Source organism: Ichthyophthirius multifiliis (genome assembly GCF_000220395.1).
Source record: "Ichthyophthirius multifiliis unplaced genomic scaffold scaff_1120509251320, whole genome shotgun sequence".
NCBI lineage: Eukaryota > Ciliophora > Oligohymenophorea > Hymenostomatida > Ichthyophthirius > Ichthyophthirius multifiliis.
Window position 1 is genome coordinate 671 of NW_004085989.1, and position 15,739 is coordinate 16,409.

At 15.7% G+C, this 15,739-nt stretch overlaps 2 protein-coding genes across 2 annotated transcripts, besides 34 other annotated features; one reads left to right on the plus strand and one right to left on the minus strand. All coding sequences in view use genetic code 6, as the record gives it.

Moving 5' to 3' along the window:
• The first annotated feature begins 6 nt into the window (after positions 1-6).
• Positions 7-35: a microsatellite.
• Positions 36-673: 638 nt separating this feature from the next.
• Positions 674-715: a microsatellite.
• Positions 716-1,021: 306 nt separating this feature from the next.
• Positions 1,022-1,084: a microsatellite.
• Positions 1,085-1,394: 310 nt separating this feature from the next.
• Positions 1,395-1,432: a microsatellite.
• Positions 1,433-1,668: 236 nt separating this feature from the next.
• Positions 1,669-1,759: a microsatellite.
• Positions 1,684-1,765: a microsatellite.
• An 850-nt stretch (positions 1,766-2,615) lies between these two features.
• Positions 2,616-2,673: a microsatellite.
• Positions 2,627-2,692: a microsatellite.
• Positions 2,629-2,689: a microsatellite.
• A 587-nt stretch (positions 2,693-3,279) lies between the features above and the next one.
• Positions 3,280-3,341: a microsatellite.
• Positions 3,281-3,330: a microsatellite.
• Positions 3,281-3,338: a microsatellite.
• A 227-nt stretch (positions 3,342-3,568) lies between the features above and the next one.
• Positions 3,569-3,639: a microsatellite.
• Positions 3,635-3,681: a microsatellite.
• A 223-nt stretch (positions 3,682-3,904) lies between these two features.
• Positions 3,905-4,020: a microsatellite.
• Positions 3,926-4,018: a microsatellite.
• Positions 3,927-4,020: a microsatellite.
• Positions 3,928-4,011: a microsatellite.
• Positions 3,931-4,021: a microsatellite.
• Positions 3,969-4,034: a microsatellite.
• Positions 4,035-4,705: 671 nt separating this feature from the next.
• Positions 4,706-4,778: a microsatellite.
• Positions 4,728-4,806: a microsatellite.
• Positions 4,807-4,824: 18 nt separating this feature from the next.
• IMG5_180910 (insulin-degrading enzyme, putative) lies at positions 4,825-8,355 on the minus strand (the record flags this gene model as incomplete). The annotated part of the gene is made up of 3 exons (XM_004027530.1): positions 7,742-8,355; positions 5,580-7,697; positions 4,825-5,506 (listed from the first exon to the last, which is right to left on the minus strand). The coding sequence occupies exons 1-3, from the start codon at positions 8,335-8,337 to the stop codon at positions 4,825-4,827; spliced, it is 3,396 nt and encodes a 1,131-aa protein (XP_004027579.1). The 5' UTR covers positions 8,338-8,355.
• Positions 5,511-5,553: a microsatellite.
• Positions 8,356-8,880: 525 nt separating the features above from the next.
• Positions 8,881-8,945: a microsatellite.
• A 476-nt stretch (positions 8,946-9,421) lies between these two features.
• Positions 9,422-9,464: a microsatellite.
• A 199-nt stretch (positions 9,465-9,663) lies between these two features.
• Positions 9,664-9,745: a microsatellite.
• Positions 9,669-9,760: a microsatellite.
• An 825-nt stretch (positions 9,761-10,585) lies between these two features.
• Positions 10,586-10,641: a microsatellite.
• Positions 10,623-13,304, plus strand: IMG5_180920 (hypothetical protein; the record flags this gene model as incomplete). The annotated part of the gene is made up of 8 exons (XM_004027531.1): positions 10,623-10,794; positions 10,846-11,497; positions 11,664-12,111; positions 12,165-12,326; positions 12,420-12,527; positions 12,729-12,872; positions 13,115-13,183; positions 13,271-13,304. Coding segments are annotated over 8 exons (1,789 nt in total), but the record flags the coding sequence as incomplete, so codon positions are not given.
• Positions 11,506-11,603: a microsatellite.
• Positions 12,641-12,699: a microsatellite.
• Positions 12,674-12,725: a microsatellite.
• Positions 13,200-13,260: a microsatellite.
• A 942-nt stretch (positions 13,305-14,246) lies between the features above and the next one.
• Positions 14,247-14,290: a microsatellite.
• Positions 14,263-14,313: a microsatellite.
• The last annotated feature ends 1,426 nt before the right edge of the window (positions 14,314-15,739 follow it).

Genomic DNA, 15,739 nt, shown 5'->3' on the forward strand with positions numbered 1-15,739 from the left:
TATTTTAATTTATATATAAAATTTAATATAAAATTAATTTTAAATAAAAATTGTATTAATATTAAATTTAATTTTTTGAAATAAAATAATTTAATGCTTTATAAATTTATTAAGTTATTGATTAAATTTTTAGTTTTTTATGAGTTATAATATTATATAAATATATATATATTTATGTATTTATTTTAATTTTTTATTTTTTATATATATTTTTATTAAAAACATAATTATTATTTTTTTTATTTAAAATTATTTTTTTATGATAATTACTTTAAATAAAATATTCATTTTATTTATAAATATTAACTTTATTTTCTTTATATTATTATATTATTATAATAATATGAAACTTTATTTTTTTAATAAGAAAACTTACATATCTTTTTTATTTTCTTTAAATTATATTTAAAAATTGTTTTTACCTAAATTATATGAAAAAAAAATAGCATTTTTTATAAAATATATATTTTTTTCATTTTTAAATTTAATATCAATTAAATATTTTCTATAATTTTTTTTTTTTTTATATATTTATAAAATAAATATTATATATATATATATATTTATTTTTAATATTTTTTTTATCTTAAATGATTAAAATATATTAAATATTTATTAAAAATAAACAAAAAAAGTCTATTTTTGTTATTTTTATCGGCTTTAGTATTGAAATTTTTTATATTCTAATTTCTATTTATATTTAATTTCGTTTTTAATGTATTTTTGTATATAAATTAATAATTTTATAAAAAAATAACTTTTTTATATATATGGTAAATTTATTCTAAAACAATGAAACTAGATTCATATTAAATATTAATTAAATATACTATTTTTATATTATAGCTCTGATTATGTAACTATTTTATTTAAATATTCACATATTATTTTATATTATTTCTATATTTAAATTGTATTTATTTTCTATTGTTTTAATATCTATAAATTATATTCATTTTTTTATTTAAATATTTATTTTATTACTAAAAAATATAAAACTCCAATAATTTATTTTTTATTATTTATTTAAAAAAAAATTATTTTTTTTTTATTAAAAAAAAATGATAAATTTTTTTATAAAAAACTGTCATGTTTTATTTTATTTATTTTAATAAAATATTGATTTTAAAACTAAAATTTCATTTCATTTTTAGTTTTTTATAAAATAAAATTATAATTGCATAAAAAGCAAATATTTTAAATTATTTTAAATGATTTTTTATTATTCTAATATAGAGTTTCATATAAATAAGAAAAAAAGACAGATTTTTGATTTAAGACCTAAAAATTTTGTAAATTTTTATAATATAATTTGATTTCAAAAAAAATTATGTTTTAATATTTTTTTTTATTTTTTATAATAAATTAATCAAAAAATAAAATTTAAAATTTCTAATAAAAATAAAAATAAATATAAAAATAAAAATAAAAAAATGTTTCTATAAGTTAAAGTTTATAATTATAAAAAATATTTAAAAATAAAAAAAAAATATTATATCGTATGATATATAAAAAATTAGAGAGGAATAATATAGCAAATATTGAGATAAGTAATTGTGATATTTGAATATAAATAAAATAATTATAGTTTATAATAATTTTAAAAATATAAAAGATATTTTTTATTTTAATAAATAAAAAAATAATATAATATAATTTATTAAATAAATATATATATAAAAAATATATATATATATATATATATATTTATATATAATTATTTATATATATATATATATTTATAATATTTTATATATATTTTATACATATTTTAATATTAATAAAATGGAATACTAATTAGATTAATTAAAAGAATAAGGAAATTTATTTTTTAAATCTAAAGATATAACTAAAGCAATAGAAATATTTTAATAAGCATTAGATTTAATTCCTTAAAATCCACCAACATTTTTAAAACAACATTCTTAAATTAGTACAAATCTTGCCTTATGCTTTTTAAATCAAAAAAATTATTAAAAAGTACTCGAAATTACTCAAAGAGTGCTCGATTATGATCCTGAAAATCCAAAAGCATTATATAGGACTGCTTTGGCATATAAAGGATTATCTGAGAGACTATAATATCTTGAAAAATACGAAACTATGGTCTAAAAAGAAGATCTTTTAGCTTATTCAAGGGCTAATTTTGAAAAATTAATGTCAATAGAACCTAACAATAATGTAACAAAGACAGAATTATCAAATGTAGTAAAAGAGTAGGTAAAAAACAGGCTTAATATGAAGAATCATAAGGACTATTTACCAAATTAAGTAAAAATATAAGATAAAGTAGAATAAAAAATACCTATAATTTAAAAAAATTAAGATTAAATGAAAATAAAAGGAAGCCAATTCACAGTAAAATAATTAAATGAAGTCGCCTTAAATGCTTTTTAAAAAATAAAATAAGATATATTCGAAAAAAATGAGGTTTTTGAAAATTCATATCAATTTGAACATAATTTAAATTTATTTAAAAATCATTTAGATGATTTATATGATTATTTAAAGAAAATATATACATAAATTTCTAAATTATATATATAAAAATTATTTCCAAGTTAATTTTTTATAATGATATTATAAACTGTAAATCAATTTAAAAAAAGAGTAAAAAAATTATAAAATATATAAATATATAAATATATATAAATATACCTATATAAATATATACATATATACATATATACATTTATTTATCTATTTTTCTATTCATCTATATTTAATTTATAGAGATAGATAGTTTATAATTTAACTCTTTGAATATATAGGACAAACATATAAATTTAATATGTGTTTAATGTAAATTACAAAAGAAGAAAAAAAAGTATCTAATAATTATTCGAATTTTGCGATTATTAAGAATAGATTTTATTTTAATTATATAAAATTATATGAAATTAATTTATATTTTTTTTTATTTATAAATAATTATTTAAAGAATATTAACAAACTTTTATTATTATTATTATTTTTGAATTTTATCAATAAATAATGTAATTAAATATTAGTATTTAAATAATATATACAAAAATTTTTATATATAATACTTTATTTTATATAAAGCATATTTAAGAAATCTAAAGTAAAAAAAAATTAAAAATATATATATTAAAAATAAAAAAAAAAAAAATTTACTTAAAAATAAAAAATAACAAATTTTTTGAAAAAACAATAATATAAATAAAATTCTAATTATCGATTATAATTATTAAATAAATATAAAAAATAAATCTTTATTGAAGTTCATTTTAATTTAGAAAAATATAATGAATTAAATTATAATATTTATATATATATATATATATATATATATATATATTTATATATTTATTTATTTAATTATTTTTACATTTTTAATGATAAATACAAAATTAAATTGTATTATTTTTTAAATTTTTTTGAATAATAAATAATTCTTAAAAAAAATTATATATATATATATCTAAATATATCAAATGTTTTTTTTAAAATATTTTGTTTCTTATATTTTTATATAGGTAAAGATATAATTAATAAAATTTCTATAAAATCTATATAAATAATTAACAATTATTGATTTTAATTCAAATTATATATTATATTTTTTAAATATATATATATTTTATATTATTTAAAAAAATAATAATTAATATTTTTATATATATTATTTTTTTTTTATCAATTATTTTTATTATTATAAAATATAATAAATAAATTTAATTTTTTTTATGAATTTATTTTATTTAATTATTAATTAAATAAATATAACTTTATTTTAAGATATTATATAAATGAATTAAATAATATATTATCTTTTATTTGTATATTAATAAAAATCCTTAATTTGGAATATTATATACTTTATAAACTTTTTATGTATATTCATTTTAAAAAATAAAATAACAATGTGATTTAATAAAAAAATATATATTATTTAACATCATAATATATATATATTAATATTTATATTTTAAATATATTATATATATTTATATATTTATATATTTATATATTTATATATTTATATATTTAATATTTTTTTTTATTTATTTTATAAAGATATATATTAACAAAACCTTTTTAAGATTTATATAAATTTATATATCATTTATATTTATAATTTTATTTTACTTTAAAAATCTTATTAATAATAAGCATTTTTTTTTTTAACTTAGAAAAGATTTTTTTTTTTTTTGATATATGTATTATTTATTTATTTCAATAATATTGTATAATTTTTTAAATATTTTTAATTACTAATTTTTTTTTTTTTTTTAATATTCCATATTTGAATAATGTATTATTATTATTATCATATATACTTATATTATTATATGAATTCTATTAAATTATTTTTAATACTAAAATTTTATAATACAATGTTTTTTAAAATAAAAAAAAAAACTTAATTTAAAAATATTTTTTTTTATATCTTACCATTTTTTATAATTAATATAAAGATTTTATTCTAAACAAATATAAATCATATACATAATATTATTTTAACCTAATATATATAGAAATTTCTTTTTAAAAATAAAAAAAAAAAAAAACTAATTTTTTTTTTGTCCAAAAAAAAAAAAATATTCAATAATTCATTATAATAAAATATTTTCCTTTTATTAAATTTTGAAATACAAACACTAATTTTTATATTTTTAATATTAAAATAAAAAACTCGAATTTTTTATTATTATAAAAAAAAAAAAAAAAAGTATAATATATAATAACAATTTAAAATATATAAAAATAAAAAAATAAACAAATAAAAAATAGAAATTTAAAATAATAAAATTAATACTAAAAAATAAAAACAAAAAAAAAAGCAAAAAACTCTAAAACTCACGAATTTCCACTTATAGTAAAAAAACTTTTATCACTTAAGAAATTTTTAAGTGTTTTTTCATCATTAATAACCATTATTTTTTCATTAGTAATATTATCATTTCCTTGAATTTTCTTATCTAGGCTATCTTCCTAATTATGTACTTGAATTGAAATCAATCTTTTTTCTTCAAAGAAAATTTAGTCATAAAAATAAATTATATCTTCTTCTGTTAAATACTCTAATTCATTAATAGATAATTAATCAGATTCAAAAGAATAATTTAATCCTTCCATTTTTTAAACCAAATATTCCATAGTTTCTTTAAGAGAGTCTTTATGTTTGTTTAGTCTATATTAGGCAGCCTCTTTTAATAATTAAAGATATTATTCTAATTAATCAGGTAGTTATTCCCTATATTTTATTAAAGCCTCATTTACATAATTATTCATTTCTGGAGCTGAAACTTAATCTCCTAATATAGATATTATTAAACTATCTATATTTCCTATAGTTAATAATTAAGCTTAAACTTAATAACCTAATTATTTTTCAGAACGTAAGAATTAAAATAGATAAGTATTTAAATCTTATATAAAGGTATTCAATATAGCATAGTTTCTAGCATTTCTTTCTCCTATTTAATAATAATTTACTAAACCACGATTTTTATTGTTTTCTGTTCCTTAATTTTTAACTCTATATAATATATAAAATGAAAATAAATATAAATTAAAAAATATATATAAATAATATATATATGATTATTTACCTTATAAAATACGAATCTAATTTATTTATATTAATTATTTATTATTATTATTATAAATTCAGGTTTTTATCACTAAAAGTAGTTATATTTTCAATATTTTAGAGTATATCTTAGGCTTATTTAGCCTATATGTTTCCGATAAAAAGAGAAGTTAATTTAAAGGTATTTTTTTCTTTTTCTTTTATTTATTAAATATTTTCGATTTTGAGTTTATTTAAATTGCTTAGAACTTCTTCGGGTTCAAAAAAGGACTTTTTTAAGCTTTTTTAAAGGAAAATATAAAAACCTTGTTCTATTGGATTTTATTCTTTAAATTTAGAAAAATACTCAGCTTATTATTATACTGCTAGGTTGAATTATTCACTATTTATCTACATTTTTTCGTATATTTCAAATATTTTCTATATTACTTAAGGGAAATTTTCACTCCAACCTTCCACGTATAATCTTATTTAGCTGTTTTTGTATTAAATATCAAGTTTATAATCAGCAATAAGGGCTTAAGAGATTTCTTTTTGGAGTTCATTTTCGAAAATTTAGGCATAAACAGCTCCTATGGAGTATTGTTTGATGTTCTTGTTCATATTGGGCATTTAAATGGCAAAATAGGCGGCTGTTTTGGGTGAAAGGAAGTATTAGTCGAATAAAAACCAGGATTCTACGCCTTTTTAGTACTTAATAAGTTGGGGTTAATTCATATTTTCGTTTAGGAAAGTTTAGAAATCACATTCGGTATTATCCTCGGGAGAAAAATCGAAGTTTTTGAAGATTTTTTTGAGAAAATCTTAATTTTCGCTTTTTTTTTGGAGTTCATTTTACGAAATTTACTCTAGGTTTATTTACATTTCGTTTTAATTGCAAACTTCTATTAATTTAGTCGAAAAAGGGACAAAAGGATTTAATTAAGGAGTTATAAAGGTGTTTTTTTAGAATTCTTAGTCTATATTAGTCATTTCTTATATAGATGTTTCACTTAAAGTCCTTTAGGAGTACTCTAGGGAGAATAAAGGGACATTATTATCAAATTCATTGTCTTTAAAAAGAGACTCTTAGGCAGTTTTTTCTGAAAAATTAGGCGATTGTAAGACTAAAATAGCTGATTAGGCTATATCTTGCATTTAGTTTAGGATTTGGATGAATTATTATTTATCAAATTGATCTTAATAGAGACTTTAGGTAGCTAGTACTTCCTTATAGTTGAAAAAATTGAGGTTTTTGGCAAACTAAGCTATGTCTTTTTCGGAAAAAGTGGAAGATGTCTTAAAGGTAAATGAAAGATCTTATATTTTGGACTTTTCGTGGTATATTTAGTCTAGTATAGGCTATGTTTTTAGGAAATCGAGGTAGTTTAGGAGGGAATTGGTGATTTTTTTATATGAGTTTTCAAACGAAAAATTCTCGGTTTTTTAAAGGGTAAATTTAAGGTGGAAAATAAGGAAATTTTACTAGTCGAGGAATTTTTCAGTGGAAAAATCGAGAATTAGGCTTTCTTTGTTTTTTAAAAAATATACTAAACTACCTTCTTTTTCATTTTAAAGGAAATAATCCAGGAATTCTAAAGGCCTTTTTTTGTAATTTTTTCGGTCGAAATCTAGTTGGAAAAAAATAGAAAATTTGTCGTTTTCGCCTTTCAGTTTTATTATCTATCCTAGGTCTTTTATAGGCTTTCCGAAAAGTTAAAAGTTCGTTTTTTCGTTAGAGTTATTATCTTCGGGTATATTGGAGAATACTTGGACATATTTCTCTACTTTATCTAAGTCTTCGTTAGTATAGACGACCAATTTCATTACATTTGGGGTATAAAATTTACTTTTAAAGGCATAAAGTTCATCTTTTATATTGATTTCTTTATTTTCTAATAGTGTTTAGGTGTTTCCGACTGAAAAACGACTAAATGGGTGTATAGGATCTGATATTTATTTCAATAAACTCTCAAGTTTAAAGTCCTCTTTGGCTAAATCTATTTAATATTCATCGTCTACTGCACTACTTTCTTTTTATATAGAATCTTCGTCAAAAATTGGCGAAATAAACATATTTGCGAATATATCTAGTGTTTCTTCTAAGCTTTTAGTCTATGTTTTGTAATAAAAATTCGTATTATCATCTTCTGTATATCTATTTTTTATTTATTTTTTTTAAAAAAAAATATTTTAGTTTACGCATTTGAATATCCACCGTTTTTACTTAATATTTAATCTAAATAACCTTTTTCAGGGTATTTCTCACATTTTAGAAATATCATATGTTCCAAAAAATGAGATAAACCTAAAACTTATTGAGGTTCTTACCAAGATCCGGCTTATACATCTAATGAAACAGCTGAATATTAGGCTTATTTATTAGAAATGAGCATTATTTAGAGTTTATTTGGTAAAGTAAGGAGCTTATAGGTATTATTTTAGTCTGTTTTGGGTTTAATTATATATTAAGAGGCGAATTATTCTTTTCTTTTAAGGTTTTATGCATTAAAAGTGGAGATTATTATAATACTAATACCCACTAAGACTGTTATTAATGCTACTATGGTTATAAAAATACATGATTTTTCAATTATGGATTAGTTGCCAATAAATAATTAGGAAAGATAGGTTTTTGTGCGTTTAAGTAAAGATTAATTCTTTTCACGATCGAATAAATCCTCACGAGATATCAAATTCCTTTATAAGTAACCGCAGTTAGATGAGTTTTCGGGGGGATTTTAGATTATAGCTTATTCTTCGTCTTAAATATGGCGTTTTTGTAGACTTTCGGACATTTTTTTTTTTATATTATTTATTTTATATATATATATATAAATATTTTTTATTTATTTATTTTTTTTAAAAAAAAAAAAAAAAAAAAAAATTGTTTTGTTTTTTATTTGTTTTTTTAGTTTTTTAATAATATATTAAAAAAGCGTTTTTGAATATTTTTTTTAACAATGTTTTTTTATAATATATATCTTTGTTATTTTTATATTTGGTACATATATATTTTTTTTTTTTTTACAATATTGAATTAATAAATTTATATTTAGATTTTTTATTTATCTATTTATTTATTTAATAATTTAATTTTTTATTATATTTTAGTATGAAATGTATATTATTAGCTTGGTTAATTTTATTTTAAAATATTTAAAATTTAAATATAATATATATTATTATTTTTTTTCTTAAGTAAATTAAAAAAATAAATATTTAAAAGTATAATTATATCATATATATTAAATTAATTTTTTTAAAAAAAAAAAAATGAATATAATTATATATTTATTTATTTAAAAAGAGCTATTTTTTCACATAAAATATATATAAAAATTTAATAAATATTTTTTATTTAAGATTATATTAATTATTATTTAAAATATAATTTATTTATTTATTAATTATTTTAGATTTTTTATTTAAAATTATAAAATAGAGATAATAATATTAAGTATATTTTTTTTTTAATAACAAAAACATATTAAATTAATAACTAATTGTTTTTTTTAAAAAAAATTCAAAAAGATTTAATATTTATTTTTTTAGGTATATTTATTTAAATTAATAAAAATAATTTATTATTATTTTTTGAAAATGTAATAATATAATTAATTTAAATATATTAATATATGAACTTATTATTTCTATTTATTTTAAAAATATTATTTTAGTAAATTTATATTATAATATTTCAATATTAGTATACTTATATGTATTAAATATTTTTTGTTAAACAAAATATTATAATAAACAATTTAAACTTATTTTAAATTTATATAATTTTAAAATATATTTTTTGTCTTAAAATTTAGTTTTAATATAATAAAATATAGTATAGTATATGAATCATAGAATTATTCTGTATTTATTTTGATTTTATAAAAGAAATTAAAAATTTCTTTAATAAAATTAAAAAAATTATTCATTTTATGATTTGATTTTGTTTAATATAAAAAATAACTTTAAATTAAATATCTTTTTTTTTTTATTTAAATAAAGATTCTAAAATAAATATTCTTTTTTTAATATAATTTTTGTCAAATATATTAGTTTTAAAAAACAGATATTATATATATATATGATTAAAAATGAAAAAAAAAATATAATAAATAAACATATGTATATATATAATTATATATATATATGTGTATATTATTTTTTATTTTTATATATATATATATAAATATATATGTATATGTTTATTTATATTTAATTTTAAACTAAAAAAAATCATTTTCATTAGTTTTTTTTTTCAAAATTTTAATTAATATACTCTTCTAACTTAAAATAAACTAATTTCATTATTTTAAGAATACTATATTTTATACAGTTCATATATAATATTTTTTTAAAAAATTCTTTATTAAAATGAAAATAATTATTATAATTTTTCTTATTAAAATTAAATTATAATATATATTTTTGTTTAATATTTTTTAATACATATAAATTAAAATAAAAAGGAAAAGTTCTTGAGAGAACTTCAAAAATAATTATAATAACACTATAAATATAAAATTTATTTAAATATTTTTTTCTATATCTTTTTTTTAAAAAAATATAAATAAAAACACACGCTAAACAAATTTATTTTTTTATTTTAAATTATTTCCGCGTTTAAATTAAATTATTTTTTTAAAAGAATAGTATTTTATTTGATTCTTTTATTATTTTGAAAAGCTTTATTTTTTTATTATTGTAAATATAAATAATACTAATAAAATATTTTTCTATATATCCTATTATTATCTATTTTTTCTATAGGTATTTATATATATATATGAAATGTTATAAATCTTAGTTTTTATAGTGTTTTGTTTATTTAATTTAATGAATTTCCATTTTAATTAATATATTTTTTCATTCAATATATTATTTAAGAAACATGATATGGTAATAATTTATTGTCTTTTTAAGGATTTTTAATGTTTTAATTGATGTTTTTTTAAAATATAATTTATAGTATTTCCCTTTTTTTTTGTTTTTTTTAATAAATATTAATATTAAAAGTAAATAATTTTTCATTTATTTATATTTAAAAAAAAAAATTAATTTAAAAAAAAAAAAAAAAAAAATGGAAATTTAAGAAAAAATTAATTAAATAGATATTGAAAATTTTCCAATATTTGAATTAGATAATATTATAAAAGAGCACAAACCTTATTTTAAAAAAATTTTTACCCTTTTTTAATAAAAACTAGATTAAATCAATTAAAATGAAGGTTCACTTTTATAATTTGCGAAAAGTACATAAAATACCTTAAAAATAATAATAATATTTATATATAAATATATAGGTTATTAAAAATATGGTTTTAACATAACATAAGATTACTTAATTTATAAAGAATATGCCCCAATGGCTAAAGAAGTATATTTATTCGGTGAATTTAATAATTGGAATCGCACATAATATCCACTTATACGCGATTAATATGGTAATTTCGAGATAAAAATACCATTAAAAAATTCAAATAAACCCATAATACCCCACAATACTCGTATAAAAGCACATGTAGTTACCCAATCAGATAAAGGAGTAGACAGAATTCCTGTTTGGTGCAAAAAACTATACCAAAATAATCAAAATAAGATATTCGACGGACTTTTTTGGCACCCAGACCCACCATATAGCTTCCGAAACCCAAAGCCTTAAAAAAAGCACGCTCTTAAAATCTATCAAGTCCATATAGGAATATCAGGAAAAGAACCCTGTATCTACACATTCAATGAATTCAGAAAAAATATTCTTCCACGAATCAAAAACCTAGGTTATAATTGCATTTTATTAATGGCTTTAGCCGAACATGCTTATTATGGTTCTTTTGGATAACATGTAACTAATTTATTCGCTATTTCAAGTAGATTTGGTACACCAGAAGAACTTAAAATGCTCATAGATGACGCTCATGGAATGGATTTACATGTTTTAATGAATATAGTTCATTCGTAAAAATTATATATATATAAAATATCTATTAATATATATGAATATATAAAGATATATATATAAATATATAAATATATATAAATATATATATATATATATATATATTTATGTTTTTATTTATATAAATTTACCTAAATATATCAATATTTATACATATGTTTATAGACATGCTAGTAATAATGTTAATGATGGTTTTAATTAATGGGATGGTAGTGATTTTTAATATTTTAAAGGAAACCATGATTTATGGGATTCCAAAATATATAATTATAATTTGTATGAAGTTTAAAGGTTATTACTTAGTAATTTAGCTTGGTTTATGATAGAATATAATATGGATGGGTTTAGATTTGATGGGGTTGGTTCCATGTTATATACACATCATGGGATTGGTGTATAGTTTAATGGTAATTATAAGGAATATTTTAATGATAGTACTACTGATTTCGATGCTATCGTTTACTTAATGTTAAGTAATTTACTTGTACATACTATTTATGAAGATGCTATTACTATAGCTGAAGATGTCTCAGGTTATCCCAATCTAAGCAGAAGTATTTTAGAAGGGGGGATAGGTTTCGACTATATATTATTTATGGATGTACCTGATATGGTTAAACATATTATATTATTTTTTAAAAATTATAATATTTATTTTGTTAATAGTTAATAGCATTTAAATAAAAAAAAGAGGAAGATTTAATTATTTAAGATATTATATAAACTCTTATTAAAAGAAAAAATGATGAAAAATGTATTGTTTATGTTGAATGTCATGATTAAACACTTTACGGATTTATGACTTTATCTAATTTATTATTTGACTAAGTATTTTAATAAAATATATGCATATATATAATTATATATTTATTTTTATTTTAATTATCTTTTTTTAGCTTATTTTTCTTTAACAAATATAAGGATATATATGAATAAATGTCAGTTTTTATAAAAGAAAATGCAAATACTGAAAGAGGAATGTATTTACATAAAATAATTAGATTAATTACTATAGGATTAGGAGGAGAAGTATATTAATTATATATATATATTTAATTTTTACTTAAATTAATTATATTTCTTGTATTTTTATAAAATACAATTGGAATAAAATATAAAAACTGATATTTATTATATTTTTTAATAAATAATAAACTATATAAATAAATAAAAATTATATATTAATAATATATATATAAATTTAAATATATATATATATATATATATTAGGGTTATTTAAATTTTATGGGCAATGAATATGGACATCCTGAATATATTGATTTTCCAAGAGAAGATAATGGATATAGTTATAATTTATGTAGAAGGAGATGGGATTTAGTTGATGATAAATTAATGAAATTTAGATATTTAAATGTGAAATATATAATTGTATTTTTTTTTATGTCTTTTTTTTTATTTATTTAAGGAATTCGATAAAGAAATGATTTTTAGTGAAGAATATTTTAAATGGCTATCAAATAAATTTCATAATTTTAATTGCTTTTCATTAAGAAGATAAAATTATTGCTTTTGAAAGAAAAGATTTACTTTTTGTTTTTAATTTCCATCCCACAAAAGTAAAATATATTGTTTTAAAAAATATAAAATAAATAAAGAGTTATGAAAATTATACAATAGGAACAAATATAGAAGAGGATCATATAATAATATTAGATACAGATCAAGTATTTTGTTTTAAAAATATACATAATATATATATATATATATATATATTTATATATTTATATATTTATATATATATTAATAAATAGTAAAAATTTGGAGGACATAATAAAGTATAATAAGGTTATAATATACCTATTAAATTAATTAAATAAAGTTATAATAATTGTAGTTTTAGTATAAATTTATATATTCCATCTCGAATAGGATTAATATATACTTATAAAACAAAAGCAATTGAATTTAATGAATGGAAGAAGTTAAAAATGGAAAAAGAATACAATTTTTAATATTAATGAAAAATAAAAATAAAAAGATCATATAAAATTTTTCAATTAAATTGATTATTTGTTATTTTCTAGTTTTATTTATTATTAAGCTTATAATTAAAGAATTCTGGAATCATTTTTTAATAAATTACTTATTAAGTTTTTAGTTTTTATATTTATTTATTATTGTTATATTAATAAATTTAAATAATTTAAGTCTGTTGTTTATATTAAATTTCTCAAGTTTTAATTTACTAATATAAATATTTCATTTAAATCAGCTTAATATAAATTTGAATTATTTAAAAAAAGCATCCAAAATTCTAAAAACATAAAAAAATCTTACTTTTAATTTCTTCCTTAATAAATTAAATTCATAATATGAAAAATTCCGATTATATTATTTTTTTGCTTTTCACTTATTTAAATTTTCTCTTAAAAATTTCGCCTAAATTTTTCTATTATAAGGTAAAAAATATTAATTATTCCTCCTATTATTTATATTTCATTAACTTATTATAAAATAATACTTTTACAAAATTCAATAAATTTTTAAAAATCTAAAAGTATTTAAAAAGTAAGAAAACTCATTAAATTTATTATTTTTTTTATATTTTCTTAGCTTATTTATTACTAAAATTCCAAGAAAAAATTCTAAAATGAGTATAAAAAAAAATAAAGTGTAAATTTATTATTTTTATTAAAATATGTTTAAATGGAATTTATTAAAATTTCTATAAGAAAATCCAAATTTTTTAAATGATTTTAAATATAATAATCTTTTACTTATTTTTTTTATATAATTAAAATAAATATATATATGAAGTATAAATATATATATATATATATATATATTATAATATTTGTTATATAATATTTTTTGTTACAATAAATTATTATGTTTTTCTATATTAAAATAATATCTTAGAAACTTTCTAACTAGAAAAAATATTAAAAAATTAGATAAAATATAAACTCTATTTTTTCATTGAAAACCATTTCTACTTTTTCAAAATTAGACATTTAAATTTTTAATTAGTATATTTTTTTAACAATTTGATATATTTTTCATTTTAATTTCCTATATTAAAATTCAAATCTAAATACCTTACTAATATAATATTTATAATAGTATTTATTTAAATAATTAGATTAGTTTTATTTTCTAATTAAATAAATTTCTTCTAAACCATAAAAATACACATATCAATAAAAATATTATCAAAATCATATAAACCGTAGTCAAAATATACTTCGAAAACATTTAAAAACTCACTGAAAATTTCTTCATCAAAAACATCTTCGAATTTTTATTAAACTATCTAAAAAATTGTCTCCATTATTTATATTTTATGGTTCAATTTACGAATTAATTAACCTTCTAGCATCTAATAATATATATTTTTTAAATAAAATTCTTCCTATTGTATATTTGTATTCGCACAAAGTTAAAAAATAAGCAAATAAAAAGATAAACTAGTCATTTTTTTTTACCTCCTTCTATATATTTATCACTCTCTTTTAATTAATTTATATATTTTTCGCTTTCTTGTGTATATACGAAATCTTTTTTCGAAATTTCTTATAGAAAATACAAATAATACTTAATAAAATCCACTATTATATAAAAATGCATTTTTATATCATAAGAGCTTCTTAAGCCATTATAAATTAAATAATAATTTTTAAAACTTTCTAATTATTTTCTACTACCAATTAATACTACTGTACTATCTAATAGAGTTGCTTATATATTCTATAATAGATAAAAAGTTAGTCTATATATATATTTATGAATATTAATATTTTTTTTTATAATTTACTCAGGTGTATATAATTTAAATAAATTCTCTTTTAAAATTTAATCTTAGATTTTTTCATTAATAAATTTGTAAGTTAATGATAGACAATCTATTCTTTTAATATATATCGAAGTTATACTTTTCTCGCTATAGAATTATTAAAAGGTTACTTTTTTTAAAAAAAAAAATTAAAAGATAGAAATAATTTATATTTTACTTTTAGGATTATTTAAGAGTTATTTAGAAATTAAATAGAAAACTTTCTTTATATATTAAAAATCAGAATATATTATATGTTAAAAAAACTTCGAGAAAAGTATAAATGTCTATATGTTAACATCTGGCATATTCTATTTTTCTGTTTTAACATTTGAACTAATAATAAATTCGATTTAAGCTATATAATCTTAAATAATTAAATTATTATTTTTATTATAATCTAATTTTCCATTAATGATGCTTCCATCAAATTATATTTAATTTCTAT